The sequence below is a fragment of the Tamandua tetradactyla genome, chromosome 1, assembly GCF_023851605.1.
Source record: "Tamandua tetradactyla isolate mTamTet1 chromosome 1, mTamTet1.pri, whole genome shotgun sequence".
NCBI lineage: Eukaryota > Metazoa > Chordata > Mammalia > Pilosa > Myrmecophagidae > Tamandua > Tamandua tetradactyla.
Genome location: NC_135327.1, coordinates 66,875,822 through 66,896,712, shown reverse-complemented (window position 1 = coordinate 66,896,712; position 20,891 = coordinate 66,875,822). Strand labels below are relative to the sequence as shown.

At 45.3% G+C, this 20,891-nt stretch overlaps 1 protein-coding gene and 1 pseudogene across 2 annotated transcripts in view; one reads left to right on the top strand and one right to left on the bottom strand.

Moving 5' to 3' along the window:
- Nucleotides 1-243: 243 nt before the first annotated feature.
- Nucleotides 244-20,891, bottom strand: part of RAMP3 (receptor activity modifying protein 3) — a 47,489-nt gene continuing 26,841 nt past the window's right edge. For both annotated transcript variants that reach the window (XM_077118629.1, XM_077118639.1), the window contains exons 2-3: nucleotides 9,490-9,622; nucleotides 244-1,408 (exon numbers count right to left, since the gene is read on the bottom strand). In XM_077118629.1, the coding sequence (XP_076974744.1) occupies nucleotides 1,153-1,408; nucleotides 9,490-9,622 (389 nt within the window). In that variant the 3' untranslated portion in view covers nucleotides 244-1,152. The remainder of the gene's footprint in view (nucleotides 1,409-9,489; nucleotides 9,623-20,891) is intronic.
- The window catches only part of LOC143678392 (myozenin-2-like), a 36,227-nt pseudogene continuing 26,598 nt past the window's right edge, over nucleotides 11,263-20,891 (top strand).

The window sequence follows — 20,891 nt, the reverse complement described above, 5'->3', positions numbered from 1 at the left end:
GCCCCCTGGGGCAGGGGGTTAGGGGTACAGATGCTGGGAAGGGCTGTGAGCTGGATTTGAAGGGGCCCTCCTCCTTTCTGGGAACCATACACCCCCATCTGAGTGCCTCTGTACTCCAACGCTCCGGGATTCTGGGACCTCAGTTGCTCTATATCTGTAAAAATGGTCAGGAAAGTTTTGTCAGTCCCAAGAGACCCACAGTCTCATTGAACATCCAAAAAATAAAACAGGACACCCCAGAAATAAGGACAACTCTTTACTCAGAGAAAGCAGACAACACAGACAGAGCAGGCACACACAGATCTAGCATGAGGGGTCGGGGGGGGAGGGTGTCCTCCGCATCTGGGAGGCTCCTTTGAAGACATGAAGACTGGTGTTGGGGAGGTCCCCCAAAGCCCCACCATATGCACACAGGGCTCCCCAGTTTCACTGGCTCAAGACCCCTCCATCCTCCCATCGAGGGGCTCTGGCCCACCCCACCCTGCCCCTGTCCACAAGCACAGCCCACAGCCCACCTAACAGGCAGTTCTGCAGCTTCCCTGTGTGGCTCCTAGAGGAGCTCCTAGCCTGTCCCTTCTGTCTCCTCCAGCTCTCTCTGGCTGTGGGACAGGACTCCAGTGGCCTCCTTGCCAGGAGGGCTCAGAATTCCCCACCGAGTAGGATCTTTCCCAGCCTCTCCCTCATCCTCTCCATGGCTGGAGGTAATCCATCCTATACTTTCACACGTGGCTGAGGGTGGGTCCAGGCCTGGGGTCAGGGCTGGGGCTGGAGAAGGTGCTGGAGCAAGGGTTGGGGCTGGAACCAAGGCCTCCATACTGAGTGATGGCCCTGAAACACAAAGGGAGCAGCCCAGCCCAGTCTTGGGGAGCTCAGAGTGAGGGCAGCCAACAACTGTGCCCAGAACACAACTCCGGCCCTGGTCAAGTTTTTTTTCCACTGGCTAGAAAAGAAGCATGAAATGCCAAGGTGCAAAGCTCGAGTACCACCATGCAGCAAACTGGTCAGTGGAAATGTCAAAAGCCCTGGGGCTCTTCCCAGAACCCAGGAGAGTGTGGCCACAGCAGCCCCAGCTTCCCAGTCCCAAGGAGCCTTCCTCCAGCTTGCCAGGAGTGACTCCCACTGTCCAACCAACGACCCATCAGAGCCACGCCTTCACCCCAGCCTGTCCCCGTGCTGGTTGCACCAAACCACCAAGCCAGCCATGACGATGGTCAGCAGGACAGGGAGGGCCACCAGCGGGATGAGGACCACATCAGGGGGGTCTTCCCAGTGGGTCTCGTCCATGGTGCAGTTGGAGAAGAACCGCCTATGGATGCTGGTAATGAAGCCTTCGGCCAGGGGGTTAGGCCAGTAACACCCAACGAAATTGGTCTCCGCCTCTGTACAACTGGTGAAGGTCTCGTAGTACCTGCAAGGCAGAGAAGGCTGGTGATGTGAGCTCCCCAGTACTTTCTAGCGGCCAATGGGAACAAGAAAAGGGCCTACGTGGGTAACAGGATAGGAATGGGGGGTGGGGCTAAACCCTGGCTTGGCCACCCCCTTGTGGAAAAAGTCGCTTCCACTCTCTAGGTAATGTATGAGGAGTCAGCCTTGGACAGACAGAACAGGAGGTGCCATTCATGCACTGTCATCCCATGGAGTCCATCTGCCCCCACCCCCCCAGGTCTCCTTGCCAAGGAGCATGCCCCCTCCAATTCCAATCTCCCCATTCCTTGCTGCTTCCCTGCCTGTGTCTGCCCATGCTTTCACCTCCACCTAAACCACCTTCCCCCACCTCTGCACAACCTAATTCTACTCAGTCTTCAAATGATGCCTTGTTCTCAAAACCTCTCAATTCCCATGCACCCCCAGCCCAGGCTGCACAGAGCCCACACATTCTCTGCCCACAACTGAGTTATTTTAGTCCATGACTCACCTGGGAGCCCAGGGTCTGGGCTCAGCCCATGGGTCTCCCAGTGCTACCCAGTTTCACCTAGGAGAAACCCACACTCCTCTCCAAGTACAATTTCTCAGAGGCTGAGGGACATGCAGCAGCCTGCCTACTGGGGACTGAAAGAGAGAGGCTTTCTGTGGCCAGAAGCCTCCTTCCCTGTTCTTGATGAATAGCCAAGTCAGTCTGTCCTTGTTCACCAGTGGCTGGCAGAGGGGTCTCGGAAGGCTGAGCACCAGCCCAAGCCATGCCTCCTGCTGCTTCTTGGAAGTCACCTCTCCAGCCCCATGTCTGGCTGGGCACACACTTTATTTTTTTATTTTTTATTTTTTTAATTAAAGAAAAAAAAGAAATTAACCCAACATTTAGAAATCATTCCATTCTACATATGCAATCAGTAATTCTTAATATCATCACATAGATGCATGATCATCATTTCTTAGTACATTTGCATCAATTTAGAAGAAGAACTAGCAAAACAATAGAAAAAGATATAGAATGTTAATATAGAGAAAAAAATAAAAATAATAATAACAGTACAAAAAAAAAGACAAACAATCAAACAGACAGACCAAAAAAAAAAAACCTATAGCTCAGATGCAGCTTCATTCAGTGTTTTAACATGATTACTTTACAATTAGGTATTATTGTGCTGTCCATTTTTGAGTTTTTGTATCTAGTCCTGTTGCATAGTCTGTATCCCTTCAGCTCCAATCACCCATTATCTTACCCTGTTTCTAACTCCTGCTGGACTCTGTTACCAATGACATATTCCAAGTTTATTCTCGAATGTCAGTTCACATCAGTGGGACCATACAGTATTTGTCCTTTAGTTTTTGGCTAGACTCACTCAGCATAATGGTCTCTAGGTCCATCCATGTTATTACATGCTTCATAAGTTTATTCTATCTTAAAGCTGCATAATATTCCATCGTATGTATATACCACAGTTTGTTTAGCCACTCGTCTGTTGATGGACATTTTGGCTGTTTGGCACACACTTTAACAGTGCAGCATCAAAACCCAAGCCCTCCCAGGAGTCTCCTAGTTCATAAGAAACATCCATGCTGCCATATCCATGCAGCAGACCGAGGGCTAATAGGCAGGGACCCAGATCTCAGCTCCACATGAAGAACTTCCTAGAAAGAGCCAGCTTCCCCAGGGAGCTGTGAGCTGCTGCAGGATGGGGAGACCTCACTGTTAAGGCAAAGACTAGCAACCACCTGCCCAGGACGCTCTCCAAAATGGTTGATGTATATCTGCTCGGTCCCAGTGCTGGCACCTTCCAGTCACCTCCCTGATGGGCCCACCCCTTCCAGCCACTATTCATGGATAGCCCACAGCCTGGAAGACTAAAGGCATAGCGGAAAGGCAGGTCTACAGCACCCTGCACAGCTCCTGGGGACAATCCAGGAGGCTCCTGGGGAAACTTGTTCCTTCCTCTCCTCCAGTTCTTTCCAGCTGTGAGACAGGACTTCTGTGGCTTCTTTGCCAGAAGGGCTCAGTAATTCCCCACCGAGTAGCTTCTTTCTCAGGTCCTTACCTGCCCTCTCCTGTAGCCAGAGACATGTCATCTGGGCCAGCCCTTCCTGCCATGTCTTCTCCTCCTCCTTCTTGAGCTTCTGTTCTCCAGGAAAGGAATGACCTGGACTGATCCAACAGGAAGGAGCCCCTTCCTACAAGGATCTTCCTGCAAAGAATATTGTCTGCCTGGCTTTTATGCAAAAAATGTCAGAAGGAATGTAGGAAGTAGGAAGACCACAGACAGTCTCTCAGCTAGACCCATGATGCCAGGATGGCAGGGCAGACACACCCTTATGCTCTTCCAGATGATCTCAGAAGGAAAAGCCAACCTGGGCAGGAAGGAATAGGAGTCCAAGGCAGCAGACTCAAACTTGTGTCCATAGCAACAGGGTTTCCCACACCGCAGCTACGAGCCCAGCACTATGGGTGTCTCCCAGGCTCTTGCGACACCTCAACACTACATGTCCTCAGGCCAACCCATCATGATCCCCAAACATGCTCCTCTATAGGGTCCCCAATCCCCACCCACTGCCCCCAGCCAGCTGGTCTGGAGTACAGGGAACCATCTAACACACCACTTTGCTTGGTCACACAAAGCTGCTGGCCTTAGAAGTCTCCACCATCCTCTTGTATTCTGATAAGAACCAGTGACTTCTATAGAACTCCCATGCTGCCTGGAAAGCTCTTTTAATGTATTGCCAGCACAAGAACACCACTGATGACAAGCATCCCCAAGTCTCAGATATTGCTGAAACAAGCCAGAGGCAAAACTCCCAAATTCAGAGGCAGGCAGACCCTGGGGACATCCACTGTGAACTGTGAATCTAGGGAGGGAAGAGGGAGAGGGTGCAGCTTGTATGGCCAGCATGACCATACTGTGGTAGCCCTCACAGCCCAAAGAACCACTGATGAGGTAAGCGCAAGGCTAGAGGTCACCTCTGTTCCCCACACCCCAATCTCAGCCACAGCTGGGGAAACCCCAAGGCAGGAATTATCTGTGACTTTGGGGCACCCACTGGAGAAGACAGTGTGCATCATGGTTTAGGGCTTGGGTGACAAAGCCAGTGTGACTGGGTGCTCCAAGCCCAGACTGGTCATTTGCCATCCTTGTAACTAGGTTTGTTCCTTGACTCAAAAGACTATTTCTTCATCCATAAATAGGGTTAATAATACCTACCCAGTGAGGTGGTTGAAGAACCAATGGGTTTATGTATATAGACACCTAGCAAGCACCTGGCACAGGGTAGATGCTCAGTGAGGTCTCAGGGGTTTCCCACCTTAGCTACTGGGCACGAGGGATGTCATGAGCATAAGCCCCTGCTCATATATGTGGTCGACTCCCTGGAGCTCCATGAAAACACCCACATAGCTGGTGTTTCTGAAGAAGACTGGGCATAAGCTATTATAATAACACATGCTTTTGTGAGTAAAGACACCAAAAACTCAGGCAATTGGATATGTGACCAAAAAGTTGCAGAAGGCCAGCGCTGAAAAGTGTCTTAGATTCATGCTTCCATAAAAGTACTTTGCTGACTTCCTATACACCAGGCATTCTGCTGTGTACTGGACTGGGGAGGGGGAGACTTGAAAGGAAGATTAAAATGCCTGGTATCATGATTATGGTGATGAATACACAACTGTGAGCCACTGATTGTATACTATGGATGGACTGTATGAGTGTGATTTATCAGTAAAAATTTTTAAATGCCTGATATTCACAAAAAATTAACAAACTAGTAGTAGAGAGATCATTTATGACAATTTCCATACATGAGGCCCAGTAAGGGAAAAACAGAGGCTACAGACCACATCATGGTTACCCACCATGACTTCCTGGCCTGCCCATCATGGGTTCTTGGCTTCCCAGTGAGCTACAGAGCAGGAGGATGGAATTCCAACCCCACCTCCCACCCCCCGGTCTCATGCACAAGTCGTAACACATAATCTCCAACTCTTATTAATTCACCAACACATTGTGTCTTGAATAAAAAATTAAGGCATGATTAATAAGGACACACTATTATTTGCATGAAGGAAAGGAAGTTATGATAGGTAATGTTTTCCATTCTCTGTTTTCCCCAAATGTCCCCTGGATTATTCATAGCCTCCCTTTCCCCTCGGTCTGGGCCCCAAGAGTCACTTTCATCAGTTTGGGGGATGCTCAACACACCATTTGAACAATATGTACCCAGAACCCAGGTTTGAAAACAGACAAGAATCAGAAGTCTCTCGGAAGCTGGACCAAACCCTTTCCAAGTGAACACCCTCTCCCCCTCACTCAGGTAAACGCTTGCCTGACTTTTTCATTAATTATCCTTTTGCTTTTCTTTAAGTTTTACAACCTGTATACATGCCTCAAGGCAATATAATGTTTCATTTGGAAACCCCAGTAGCAACCACTCCCTTAACTGGGCAAGGAAGGAGCTGAATTGTAGCAGTTGGATGGAGACTTCTAGGGGAAAACATTCGGGGCTGCCCAAGAGATGACAGGAGCCACTCTGGGAAGCCCCTGAGCCAGGCCATGGATGAACCTGAGAAATGTGGGTCACAGCCCTGGTAGGGCTGTGGGGGGCCTGGCTATAGGCATCAGGTAAGATGCAGTCAAAGGAAGCAAGCCACTTCTTCAGCTTTCACCAAGGCCCAGCACAGCCCCGGTCAAATCACATCAGTTGGGGAATGAATGGTTGTCCTGAGCTAACCCAGGCCACAGGGCATGAGGAGAGAGCAACAACCTCATCCAATAGAATCTGACATCCAGCCAATGACAGGGCTCAGCCCGCTATCTTTGTGAGGAAGGTTTCCCTTCAACCATGTGCCTGCTCTGCCACCTTCCATCCTCCTGGGAATCTGCTTCATCTCTCTCCTGCCTCAGACCTCCCATTTCCTGTATTCCACATCTTCCTCTATCTTGACTTTCTCATAATGGTGTGGCACAGCTACCAGTAGCTTCTTAAAAAAGGATGCCTGGAAAAGAACATTTGGAAGCTCTGCATGTTGACAACATTTTTATTTCTCCCCTATTTGACTGATAGATTAGTGGGAAATAGCATTCTAGTTAGAACACATAATCTTCCAAAAAGTTTTTCTGCTGTCTTCTGGTTTCCAGAGTTGCTGTGGGGGAGTCTAAAGGCATCCCAAGTCCAGATGTTTTGTAGAGAGACTGCGTTTTTGTCTCTGTCTGAACACACATAGGTTTTCTTTTGTTTCCAGAGCTGTGACAGCTCCTGATTCAGGCCTTGGTGTGGGACTGATTCTATCCACCACACAAGGCACATGGTGAGCCCTCTTGGTCTGCAAATTCATGTCCCTCAGCTCTGAGGGATTCCTTGCTCTGCTGATGATAAGATTCCTCCATCTTCCTGTTCTGGCATTCCAGAACTCCCACTACTGACAGGCTTCTTGGGCTGTCTCCATTGTCTTCTCTTCTTTCTCCCACTCCCAAGCCTCAGTTTCTTCATTTGTAAAGGGAATTAATCATATTACTGAATAAAGTGGTTCAGAAGACCAAATGAGTTTTGCTCAGCTTTCTGGGGGATTTCCTCAACATTTATCTGCCAACTCTTCTATTCAGGTTTTCATTTCTGGAGCATGTTTTTCATTCCCCAGGGCCCTTTCTTTGTTCTCTGAATGCTCCCCTTTCATAACATGCTTTTCTCAGGTCATGGGTTTGGTATTTTGTCTCTCTGCAAACACTAACTATGGTTTGGGAAATGTTCTTCCCATTGCACAACCCAGACCACTCTATTCCATTTGTTCTTGTCTCCATCTTCAGGGTTCGAGCTTTTGCCAGATGTCCAAAGACCCACTAGATACACATGGTCAGGCCTGGAGCCAAGAACAGATGGAAAGCTCTAAGCCTGTGGGAGAATCTGTCCTGTGAGCTTCCTCTGGGTGGGGACGGGGTTTGCCAGGCCCTTGGTGGGAACCCACAGACAGCATCATCACCTTCCAGTCTCCCCTCTGTCTGCTCCAAGTCCTCAGGAGAGGTTGTCCGGTTTCCTGCCCTACAGTGACAGCCAGTTGCCAGCATCTGGAGCCAGTGAAAGAGGAAGGCAGGGTGTCACCTTTTCTTTCAGTCACCCTACTGACCTCATTGGACAGGAGGCCCAGAGACCCTCTGTCATAGCAGCTCCTGAGAATAACCCTCTGGTCTCTGGCTGGGGCGAAGGAGGGAGCATAAAGCCAGTAGCCTCTTGCAGAGGAGGTGGGAGGTGATCCATATATCCACCTGCTCCTGCAAGGGCTTTCTGGAATACTTGGTACAGTGGGCCCAGATCCACAGTGGTCACTGCTGGACAATCCAGGTGGATTGTCTAACTAACATCAGAGCTGTTGAGTTAGCTTCCTCCCCCCACCTGCTTTCCAACTCCCAGACTACCTTCTCTTCCGTCCTCCCCAGCCTCAAGGCAGGACTTTTCTCTTTCATCTCCTTAGGGAAACTTCAGTGGGGGATACAGAAAGGAGTAAACAGGATGCAGGGCTCAGTCCCCTAAGGGAACTAGAAACTCCAAGTTCATCCTCAGTGACCTGTGTGCCTACCCTAGGCCTGTTGTGCAGGCTGTCTTTCCAGGGGCCCTCCCATGGCTCCCCAAGGACTGGAAGGGGCATGCCCAAACCCATTTCTATACCCCCACACCACATACACAGCACATATAGAGATTTGATTCAGCTTGGGTCAGCAAACAGTCATTCTGCCCTGTTTAGGTGGGTCTATTGGCATGGACCCCACCAAAAAGGAGCTTTACTGTCAATGGGGACATGGTTCCAGGCACCACCAGGATAGATATTAGGGACAGGAGAACACAGGGACTGAGGGCTCAAAGGAGAAAGAGCTGAAGCCTTGAGCAGATCCCAGGGCCTGGCATGGCTTCCTAGAGGGGAGACCCATGGCAATATCTGAGTGGGGGTCACCCAAATGAAGGCCTGGAGCAGTGGGGACAGTACAGGCTAGCCAACAGTAACTAGGAGTGCCAAGGCTGAGATGGTGAAATAGGGCATGGTAGACAGAGCTACACACCCCAGCGGAAAAAAAAAAGTGTTCTTAATCTTAATCCACATTCCCATGGGTGTGACCCATTCATAAATACAGCCTTATAAAGATGTTATTTTTAGCAAAGTGCAGCCCAACGGAATCAGGGTGGGTCCGGAGGCCTTATAAACACAGGTGAGAAGCACAAGAGGAGATTCAGGGCTGTACCATACAACAGAGGCAGAGAAGCAAACCAAGGAACCTCAAGGAGTGTAGCAAGCCAGTGCCAGAATGCTGTAGAATTCCGGGAGAAAGCATGGACTGGCCAATACCTTGATTTTGGACTTGAAGCCTACAATACTGTGAGACAATAAATTCTTATTGTTAAGCCTACTATTTGTCACAGCACCCTGGCGAGCCAAGACATGGGAGGAGAGGTAAGTACAGGTGATTCCCAAGGAACCCCTTTACCTCCCAGCAGCAGGTAAAGATGGCAAACTGCGATCACAAGATCAAAATGGGCTGCTGTGAGAACTTGGGACCCTCCTTAGCACGTTGTCATCCCACTCCAACAAGTAGAAGTGGGTGGAATCCAATTTCTCAAGGCTGTGTTGCCGCCCCACCCACCCCCACCCCAATCCCAGTTCCACTTGGCTGGTGTTGTGAGAAACATACCATCCAGAGAAAGGAAAGGTCAAGCAACCCCAGAGCAGCCCAGGGTGGCCAATGCAGTTCAGGATGGGAAGTGGACATCAAAGACACTACCCAGAGGAACAGATCATGCAACAGAGCAGGGCGTGGGCACAGGTGAGCTGTGTAAGGAGAGGGGTGGTGGGTTGTGTGAGGGACCACACAGGGGCTTTGGGAGAGCCTCAGGAGTGAGTGGGAAGCACAAATGTCACATGGGCAGAGCTGTGGGAAGGGCCACGAGTGCTGGGCCCTATGGGTGAGGCCATGTGAGCAAGGCCCTGTCAGCAGGTCCATGGGCAGGGCCCTGTGGTAGATGCCGTGTGGGAGGTGCCACAGCTGGCAGGGCCGTGTGGGTGGGACTGCAGCGGGCACTCACGCGATGAACTCCGACAGGTTGCACCACTTCCAGACCTCCACCTTCTGCATTCTGTCGGCGAAGGCGTCCCCGCACTGCGGCAGCTTCTCCAGCATGCGAGTCTCATTGCAGCCACCCACACTGGGACTCGAACCTATAGAGGGCAAGTATGAGAAGGCCCCTGAGGCTCACACCAAACAAAAGGGGCTGCTCAATGTGGATGGGGGCCCAGGGGCCAGCCTTCGAGTGTTCACTGTGCCTTACCAGGAGAATCCTTTCAAAGTGCTCTTGCTGCCTGTCTCCTGACAGCCTCCTCAACCTTCCTCCTTAGGCCAGAGGAAGGCTGAACCCATCAAAGAGAAGAGGGTGGACATCAAGACAGGAAAAAGAGGGGGGAAGGGCCTCTTTCAGTACCTAGGAAACCTGGGAGGGAGAAGGCGATGGGTGGGGAAAGGGAAGGAGGAGAGTGGGAGGGGGAAGGAGAAGTGTGGAGGAGGTGGTAAGCAGGCAAGGGAAGGCCAGGAGGAAGTTCTGGCCAGAGGGGTGGGGGAGGGTGAGAGGGGTCCTGAACAAGTCAATGGATGTCGCACAGGCTCCGACACCAACTACCTGGCCATGGGTGGCTGGAATATTGTCCTGAGAAGGATTCTTAGGCTATGAGAGTCAGGGATGATTCCAACGCCTCCCAAGGGCAGCAGAGGTGGCTGTGGAGCTGCCCACAATCACCTGGGCTGGATTTAGTGATGTTAGGGCCAAGGTCGCTGGAGAGAGCCTGTGCTTCCAATGACAGGGAAGCATTCTTGAGACTCCTCTGGGTTACCGGTGGGCATGGAGGTGCTGCGAGCAAGCACTCTCCTTACCCAGGTGCATAAAGCCTCTGTCATCCCTCCCAGTTTCTCCCACCTAAACACATGTCATCCTTTCTGCATTACACCTTCACTCAGCAACCAGCCCTGGAAATGTCCTCCTACCCCACAAGCTGTGCTTGCCTGCCCTTAAGCCCAGCCACCCACTCCAAAGACATCAATTTCCACCAGACCAGAGGCTTGTCTCCTCCTCCCTAGGAAGTTCTGAAAACTAAATTAAGTCCTTTCCCTCCCCTGCCAGTGCTTTGTAAATACTTAGTCAACGTGTACTCAGGAAATGAACCCTAAGTTCAATATTCCAGCCACCCATGGCCAGGCAGTTGGTGTCAGCCAGGTGATGATGCCCCATTGTTCTGTTACTGTGGACTTAAATCATCAGTATATGAACAGATAGATGTAACTGCTCTGTCCTTGCAGTAGGCTAAGGGGAGTGCCTTCCACAGTGAGTGAGGCTTAATTTATTTAGCTGGAGGCTTCAAAGAGGTCAGAAGAGAGCTCAGCATACTTTATCTCAGCACTCACAGCTCAATCCAGATGTTTCAAGATGCAGAAAGGAATCACCCCAGGGAAAGCCACTGGAACCCAGAAACTAAAAGAGAAGGCCAGCAGACATCACTGTGTGACTTCCCATGTGATAGCGAGATGAAAGCTAGCTGCCTTTCCTCTGAAGAACTGTAAATTTTTAACTAAATAAATTCCCTTATTAAAAGCTGATCTGAGACTTCTGGGAAGATGGCCAACTAGAGCAGCTTGAGATTAGCCCTGCTCCACGAAAAAGTTAGAGAAGGGAAAGGAGGGCAACTAAGGCAGCAATTTGGGAATGCAGCTGACCTGGGAGAGCCTTCTGCACCATATGCAGCAGCCCTGGTTGCAGAGGCCAAGGAACTGAAAGGCAGAGGGCTGGAGCCTGGCGTGGAGGCGTGGAGGCATGGAGCGCTGGAACCCACGGGAGTGCATGAACAGGTACACAGGACTAGGATATAAGCCAAGCCGTATTCCTTGGGCACATTACCCTCATCGGTGCAGCCCTGTGATCAGCGACTCACCACACACCTCATGCACCCAAACCTCATCACCCATTCCCTACACTCCAAGCAACCCCAACCCACCAGCCCCCAGTGCATGTACCTGCCCCACATTCCCACCCCAAGCGCAGCCCAACCCACCTCTCCTATACCCCTTCCAAGCACTATCTCCCCCTACCTGTTCCCTACAGGCTGTTGCCAGCACATAAAGTTTGCGGACACTAACCTCTATACCTAGGCTACTCCCACCCTCCCTCCCTCCCCACCCTCCCTCCCTCCCCACCCACAGTGTCGCACAGCCTCACTCACCCTCCCTGAGCTCAGTGCATCCAATTACAGCACTCTGAGGCCCATGCATGCACACGGGCCCCCAATCACGTCATTCAGCTCTGGGAACCACACTTTACAGCAGTCTTAGAACCATTCATGCACACAGCCTTCAGCCTCATTTCCCAGCTCTAAGAAAGTGCCAACCTGCACAGCCAGGTGACATCTGCCCCCATCCACGAAAGTGTAATACCAACCTGCTGCCACAGCCCTACGTGTGCACACAAAGGGCCCCGTGCCTTAGACCAGTACACACCAGGATTACGTAACCCAGACCAGTGCACCCACACAGCTACATCCTCCCTGGCCACTAAGTGCCAATGTTCACAAGCACCTGCGCCCATAGCTGCCCTGAAACACTGAGGGCCCCCCCCAATGCCCTGCTCCTTATGGTATAACCATCCCACAAACACAAAGCCTTAGACTATTGAAAGAAATCAACTCCCAAAGCAAATCAAACAAGATATCTACATGCAACAAAGACAGCAGTAGATCACTAAGCATATCACAGTGCAGACAGATATAGCCCTGCCTAATGACCAAATTAAAAAACCTGAGGAGACACAGACATTGGAACAACCAATCAAAGATGTTCATACAACTCTACGTAATAAAACAAGTGGGATAGCAAATGACATAAAGGAGATCAGGAAGCCAGCAGAAGAGCACAAAGAGGAATTTGAAAGAATAAATAGAAAACTAGCAGAAATCACAGAGATTAAAGACTCTGTTGACCAAATAAAAAACATACTAGAGGCACACAACACCAGATCTGAAGAGATAGAAGACAGAATATAGAGGTGATACAGAGGACAGGATAATTGACTTCAAAAACTCAAATCAGCAATGGCAAAAAACAGATGAAAAAAATGAATGGGAACTCAAGGAAATGATAGACAAACAAAGCACACAAATATAAGAATCATTGGTGTCCAAGAAGGAGAAGAGAAGAGTAAAGGGCTAGGGAGAGTAGTTGAGGTTGGGGGAAAATTTCCCAACCCTCATAAAGGATATAAATATAGACGTCAAAGAAACCCAAAGAACTCCAAACAGAATAAATCCAAATAGGCCATTCCCAAGGCACATACTAATCACTCTGCCAAATGCTGAAGAGAAGCAGAAAATTCTGAAAGTGGTAAGAGAAAAAAAATCTACTACATACAAGGGGAATCAAACAAGACTGAGTCCAGACTATTCGACTAGCACCCTAGAGGTGAGAAGGCAGTGGTATGATATATTCAAGATCCTGAAAGAGAATGGCTTCCAGCCAAGAATTCTGTACCCAGCCAAATCATCCTTTAAAATTGAGGGAGAGATTAAAGCTTTCACAGACAAAGAAGTCCTGAAAGAATTCATCACCAAAAGACTGGCCCTACAAGAAATACTGAAAGGAGTTCTTCCAGCTGAAAAAAAAGACAGGAGAGGGAGGTCTGGAGGAGGGCACAGAATTGAAGAGCACCACTAAGGGTAATTTAAAGAATACAAAGAGAAAGAGGGAAAAGAATATATAGATCAGACAAATAAAATAAAAAAGATAAGAGGGTGGAATCAAGAAGCTTTCTCAGTAATAACTTTGAATGTTAATTGACTAAACTTACCAATTAAAAGGTACACATTGGCAGAACGGATTAAGAAACATAATCCAGCTATATGCTGCTTACAAGAGACTCATCTTAGACACAAGGATACAAATAGATTGAAAGTGAAAGGATGGAAAAAGATCTTCCACGCAAGTTGTAACCAAAAGAAAGCAGGAGTAGCTATACTAATATCAGACAAAATAGACTTTAAATGTAAAGACATCATAAGAGACAAAGAAGAACACTCTCTACTAATTAAAGGGTCAATTCACCAAGAAGATATAATAATCATAAATGTTTTTGCTCCCAATCAAGGAGCTCCAAAGTACATGAGAGAGACATTGGCAAAATTGAAGGAAGCAACAGATGTTTCAACAATGATAGTAGGAGACTTCAATAACAGCACTCTCCTCTATAGATAAAACAACCAGGTAGAAGATTGACAAGGAAATAGAGAAGTTAAATAACTTGATAAATGAATTAGACCTAACAGACAAATATAGGTCATTGCATCCCAAAGCACAAGGATGTACATTCTTCTCTAGTGCTCATGGGACATTCTCCAGGATAGATCATATGCTGCAGCACAAAACAGATTTTTATAAATTTTAAAATATTGAAATTATTCAAAGCACGTTCTCTGATCACAGTGGGATGAAGCTGGATCTCAATTACCACCAAAGAATGAGAACATTCACAAATATATGGAGATTAAATTACACACTATACAACAACCAATGGGTCAAAGATAAAATTGCTAGAGAAATCAGCACCTATTTGAAGATAAATGAAAATGAGAATACAACTTATCAGAATTTATGGGATGTGGCAAGGCTGTACTGAGAAGGAAATTTATTGCCTTAAATGCCTATATTAAAACACAAGAAAGAGCAAAAATCAAAGACTTAAGAGCAAACCTGAAGGAACTAGAGAAAGAACAGCAAACTAATCCCAAAGAAAATGGGAGAAGAGAAATAACGAAGATTAAAGCAGAAATGAGTGAAAGGGAGAAGAACAGAAAGAATCAATAAAACAAAAAGTTGGTTCTTTGGGACTTCCTGGAAGATGGCGGCTTAGTAAGACGCGCGGATCTTAGTTTCTTCTCCAGGACACCTACTAGGGGAGTAGAAATGATACAGAAAGCGCCCAAAGCCACAACAGAGATAAAAAAGACAGCGTACCCCATCCTGGAACGGCTGGCTGGCTGAGAGAAGCAGCTCGGGTGAGATCGCCGAGGCGCGCGGGCCTTACTGGGCGGGGTGGCAAGCGGCCGGAGTTACTCCCTTCCCCCTTCCCGGGCCGGCTGGGAGAATTGGAGAGGTGGTCCCCTGAAACCAAGGCGACTGGCGCCCACACCACGCGCAGCCCCCGGACCAACTGAGAGAATTGGATCGGAAACCCCCAGGCCGCGGAGAACGGTGACCCCGTGACTCCCGGGGAACGTGCACTCTCTCGGGCGGGCCGCTGCCGCTGGCGCCCTCCCGCCACGCTTGTTGCCCAGGGCCGACTAGGAAATTCGGACGGGCTCTTTCCCTGGCTGCGGCGACCAGCAACCCTCCCTGCGTTCGGACACCCTCCCTGCGTTCGGACCCCGGGCCAGCTCAAGCCACTTCAGCTAGCGAACCCCCAGGACGGCGAGAGTTTTCCAAAGTTTAAGGTCCCACAGCACCTTTTACTGGTGGGACCCGCAGACAAACGTGTGCCACGAGCGCCACCTACTGGGCAGGATAAGAAAAACAGAACCCAGAGATTTCACAGAAAAATATTACAACCTTGCTGGGTCCAACACCAAGAGAAATCTGAATAAATGCCCAGACGCCAGCAGCAGAAGATAACTGTCCACGCTCAAAAGATTGAGAATATGGCTCAGTCAAAGGAACAAACCAATAGCTCAAATGAGACGCAAGAGCTGAGACAACTAATGCTGAATATACGAACAGAAATGGAAAACCTCTTCAAAAATGAAATCGATAAATTGAGGGAGGACATGAAGAGGACATGGGCTGAACATAAAGAAGAAATAGAAAAACTGAAAAAACAAATCGCAGAACTTATGGAAGTGAAGGATAAAGTAGCAAACATAGAAAAAATAATGGATAGCTACAATGATAGATTTAAAGAGACAGAAGATAGAATTAGTGATTTGGAGGATGGAACATCTGAATTCCAAAAAGAAACAGAAACTATTGGGAAAAGAATGGAAAAATTTGAACAGGGTATCAGGGAACTCAAGGACAATATGAACCGCGCAAATATACGTGTTGTGGGTGTCCCAGAAGGAGAAGAGAAGGGAAAAGGAGGAGAAAAACTAATGGAAGAAATTATCACTGAAAATTTCCCAACTCTTATGAAAGACCTAAAATTACAGATCCAAGAAGTGCAGCGCACCCCAAAGAGATTAGACCCAAATAGGCGTTCTCCAAGACACTTACTAGTTAGAATGTCAGAGGTCAAAGAGAAAGAGAAGATCTTGAAAGCAGCAAGAGAAAAACAATCCATTACATACAAGGGAAACCCAATAAGACTTTGTGTAGATTTCTCAGCAGAAACCATGGAAGCTAGAAGACAGTGGGATGATATATTTAAAATACTAAAAGAGAAAAACTGCCAACCAAGACTCCTATATCCAGCAAAATTATCCTTCAAAAATGAGGGAGAAATTAAAACATTCTCAGACAAAAAGTCACTGAAAGAATTTGTGACCAAGAGACCAGCTCTGCAAGAAATACTAAAGGGAGCACTAGAGTCAGATACAAAAAGACAGAAGAGAGAGATATGGAAAAGAGTGTAGAAAGAAGGAAAATCAGATATGATATATATCATACAAAAGGCAAAATGTTAGAGGAAAATATTATCCAAACAGTAATAACACTAAATGTCAATGGACTGAATTCCCCAATCAAAAGACATAGATTGGCAGAATGGATTAAAAAACAGGATCCTTCGATATGCTGTCTACAGGAAACACATCTTAGACCCAAAGATAAACATAGGTTGAAAGTGAAAGGTTGGGAAAAGATATTTCATGCAAATAACAACCAGAAAAGAGCAGGAGTGGCTATACTAATATCCAACAAATTAGACTTCAAATGTAAAACAGTTAAAAGAGACAAAGAAGGACACTATATACTAATAAAAGGAACAATTAAACAAGAAGACATAACAATCATAAATATTTACGCACCGAATCAGAATGCCCCAAAATACGTGAGGAATATACTGCAAACACTGAAAAGGGAAATAGACTCATATACCATAATAGTTGGAGACTTCAACTCACCACTCTCATCAAGGGACAGAACATCTAGACAGAGGATCAACAAAGAAATAGAGAATCTGAATATTACTATAAATGAACTAGACTTAATAGACATTTATAGGACATTACATCCCACAACAGCAGGATACACCTTTTTCTCAAGTGCTCATGGATCATTCTCAAAGATAGACCATATGCTGGGTCACAAAGCAAGTCTCAACAAATTTAAAAAGATTGAAATCTTACACAACACTTTCTCAGACCATAAAGGAATGATGTTGGAAATCAATAATAGGCAGAGTGCCAGAAAATTCACAAATACGTGGAGGCTCAACAACACACTCCTAAACAATGACTGGGTCAAAGAAGAAATTGCAAGAGAAATTAGCAAATACCTCGAGGCGAATGAAAATGAAAACACAACATATCAAAACTTATGGGACGCAGCAAAGGCAGTGCTAAGAGGGAAATTTATTGCTCTAAATGCCTATATCAGAAAAGAAGAAAAGGCAAAAATTCAGGAATTAACTATCCATTTGGAAGAACTGGAGAAAGAACAGCAAGCTAACCCCAAAGCAAGCAAAAGGAAAGAAATAACAAAGATTAGAGCACAAATAAATGAAATTGAAAACATGAAAACAATAGAGAAAATCAATAAGGCCAGAAGTTGGTTCTATGAGAAAATCAATAAGATTGATGGGCCCTTAGCAAGATTGACAAAAAGAAGAAGAGAGAGGATGCAAATAAATAAGATCAGAAATGGAAGAGGAGACATAACTACTGACCTCACAGAAATAAAGGAGGTAATAACAGGATACTATGAACAACTTTACGCTAATAAATACAACAATTTAGAGGAAATGGACGGGTTCCTGGAAAGACATGAACAACCAACTTTGACTCAAGAAGACATAGATGACCTCAACAAACCAATCACAAGTAAAGAAATTGAATTAGTCATTCAAAAGCTTCCTAAAAAGAAAAGTCCAGGACCAGATGGCTTCACATGTGAATTCTACCAAACGTTCCAGAAAGAATTAGTACCAATTCTCTTCAAACTCTTCAAAAAAATCGAAGTGGAGGGAAAACTACCTAATTCATTCTATGAAGCCAACATCACCCTCATACCAAAACCAGGCAAAGATATTACAAAAAAAGAAAACTACAGACCAATCTCTCTAATGAATACAGATGCAAAAATCCTCAATAAAATTCTAGCAAATCGTATCCAACAACACATTAAAAGAATTATACATCATGACCAAGTAGGATTCATCCCAGGTATGCAAGGATGGTTCAACATAAGAAAATCAATTAATGTAATACACCATATCAACAAATCAAAGCAGAAAAATCACATGATCATCTCAATTGATGCAGAGAAGGCATTCGACAAGATTCAACATCCTTTCCTGTTGAAAACACTTCAAAAGATAGGAATACAAGGGAACTTCCTTAAAATGATAGAGGGAATATATGAAAAACCCACAGCTAATATCATCCTCAATGGGGAAAAATTGAAAACTTTCCCCCTAAGATCAGGAACAAGACAAGGATGTCCACTATCACCACTATTATTCAACATTGTGTTGGAGGTTCTAGCCAGAGCAATTAGACAAGAAAAAGAAATACAAGGCATCAAAATTGGAAAGGAAGAAGTAAAACTATCACTGTTTGCAGACGATATGATACTATACGTCGAAAACCCGGAAAAATCCACAACAAAACTACTAGAGCTAATAAATGAGTACAGCAAAGTAGCAGGTTACAAGATCAACATTCAAAAATCTGTAGCATTTCTATACACTAGTAATGAACAAGCTGAGGGGGAAATCAAGAAACGAATCCCATTTACAATTGCAACTAAAAGAATAAAATACCTAGGAATAAATTTAACTAAAGAGACAAAAAACCTATATAAAGAAAACTACAAAAAACTGCTAAAAGAAATCACAGAAGACCTAAATAGATGGAAGGGCATACCGTGTTCATGGATTGGAAGACTAAATATAGTTAAGATGTCAATCCTACCTAAATTGATTTACAGATTCAATGCAATACCAATCAAAATCCCAACAACTTATTTTTCAGAAATAGAAAAACCAATAAGCAAATTTATCTGGAAGGGCAGGGTGCCCCGAATTGCTAAAAACATCTTGAGGGAAAAAAACGAAGCTGGAGGTCTCGCGCTGCCTGACTTTAAGGCATATTATGAAGCCACAGTGGTCAAAACAGCATGGTATTGGCATAAAGATAGATGTATCGACCAATGGAATCGAATAGAGTGCTCAGATATAGACCCTCTCATCTATGGACATTTGATCTTTGATAAGGCAGTCAAGCCAACTCACCTGGGACAGAGCAGTCTCTTCAATAAATGGTGCCTAGAGAACTGGATATCCATATGCAAAAGAATGAAAGAAGACCCATCTCTCACACCCTATACAAAAGTTAACTCAAAATGGATCAAAGATCTAAACATTAGGTCTAAGACCATAAAACAGTTAGAGGAAAATGTTGGGAGATATCTTATGGATCTTACAACTGGAGGCGGTTTTATGGACCTTAAACCTAAAGCAAGAGCACTGAAGAAGGAAATAAATAAATGGGAACTTCTCAAAATTAAACACTTTTGTGCATCAAAGAACTTCATCAAGAAAGTAGAAAGACAGCCTTCACAATGGGAGACAATATTTGGAAATGATATATCAGATAAAGGTCTAGTATCCAGAATTTATAAAGAGATTGTTCATCTCAACAACAAAAAGACAGCCAACCCAATTACAAAATGGGAAAAAGACTTGAACAGACACCTCTCAGAAGAGGAAATACGGATGGCCAAGAGGCACATGAAGAGATGCTCAATGTCCCTGGCCATTAGAGAAATGCAAATCAAAACCACAATGAGATATCATCTCACACCCACCAGAATGGCCATTATCAACAAAACAGAAAATGACAAGTGCTGGAGAGGATGCGGAGAAAGAGGCACACTTATCCACTGTTGGTGGGAATGTCAAAGGGTGCAACCACTGTGGAAGGCAGTTTGGCGGTTCCTCAAAAAGCTGAATATAGAATTGCCATACGACCCAGCAATACCATTGCTAGGTATTTACTCAAAGGACTTAAGGGCAAAGACACAAACGGACATTTGCACACCAATGTTTATAGCAGCATTATTTACAATTGCAAAGAGATGGAAACAGCCAAAATCTCCATCAACAGAAGAGTGGCTAAACAAACTGTGGTATATACATACGATGGAATATTATGCAGCTTTAAGACAAGATAAACTTATGAACCATGTAATAACATGGATGGACCTAGAGAATATTATGCTGAGTGAATCCAGCCAAAAACTAAAGGACAAATACTGTATGGTCCCACTGATGTGAACGGACATTCGAGAATAAACTTGAAATATGTCATTGGTAACAGAGTTCAGCAGGAGTTAGAAACAGGGTAAGACAATGGGTAATTGAAGCTGAAGGGATACAGACTGTGCAACAGGACTAGATACAAAAACTCAAAAATGGACAGCACAATAATACCTAATTGTAAAGTAATCATGTTAAAACACTGAATGAAGCTGCATCTGAGCTATAGGTTTTTGTTTTGTTTTGTTTTGATTTTACTATTATTACTTTTATTTTTTTCTCTATATTAACATTCTATATCTTTTTCGGTTATGTTGCTAGTTCTTCTAAACCAATGCAAATGTACTAAGAAATGATGATCATGCATCTATGTGATGATGTTAAGAATTAATGATTGCATGTGTAGAATGGTATGATCTCTAAATGTTGGGTTAATTTCTTTTTTTCCGTTAATTAAAAAAAAAAAAAAAAAGAGAAGGGATAATTGGAGATGAAGGGATACAGACTGTACAACGGGACTGGATATAAAAACTCAGAAATGGACAGCACAATACTACCCAATTGTAATGCAATTATGTTAAAACACTGAATGAAGCTGCATGTGAGGTATAGGTCCTTTGTTTTTGTTTTTTTTGTTTTTTTTTTCTTTCTATTATTGTTTTAATTCTTATTCTGTTGTCTTTTTATTTCTTTTTCTAAATCGATGCAAATGTACTAAGAAATGATGAATATGCAACTATGTGATGTTATTAAGAATTACTGATTGTACATGTAGATTGGAATGATTTCTAATTGTTTTGTTAATTCTTTTTTTAATTAATAAAAAAAAAAAAAAAGTTGGTTCTTTGAGAAAATCAATAAAATTGATGGGCCTCTAACAAGACTGACAAAGAAAAACAGGCAGAGGATGCAAATAAACAAAATCAGAAATGAGAAGGTGTACGTTACCACAGACCCTGAAGAAATAAATCATAAGAGGATACTATGGA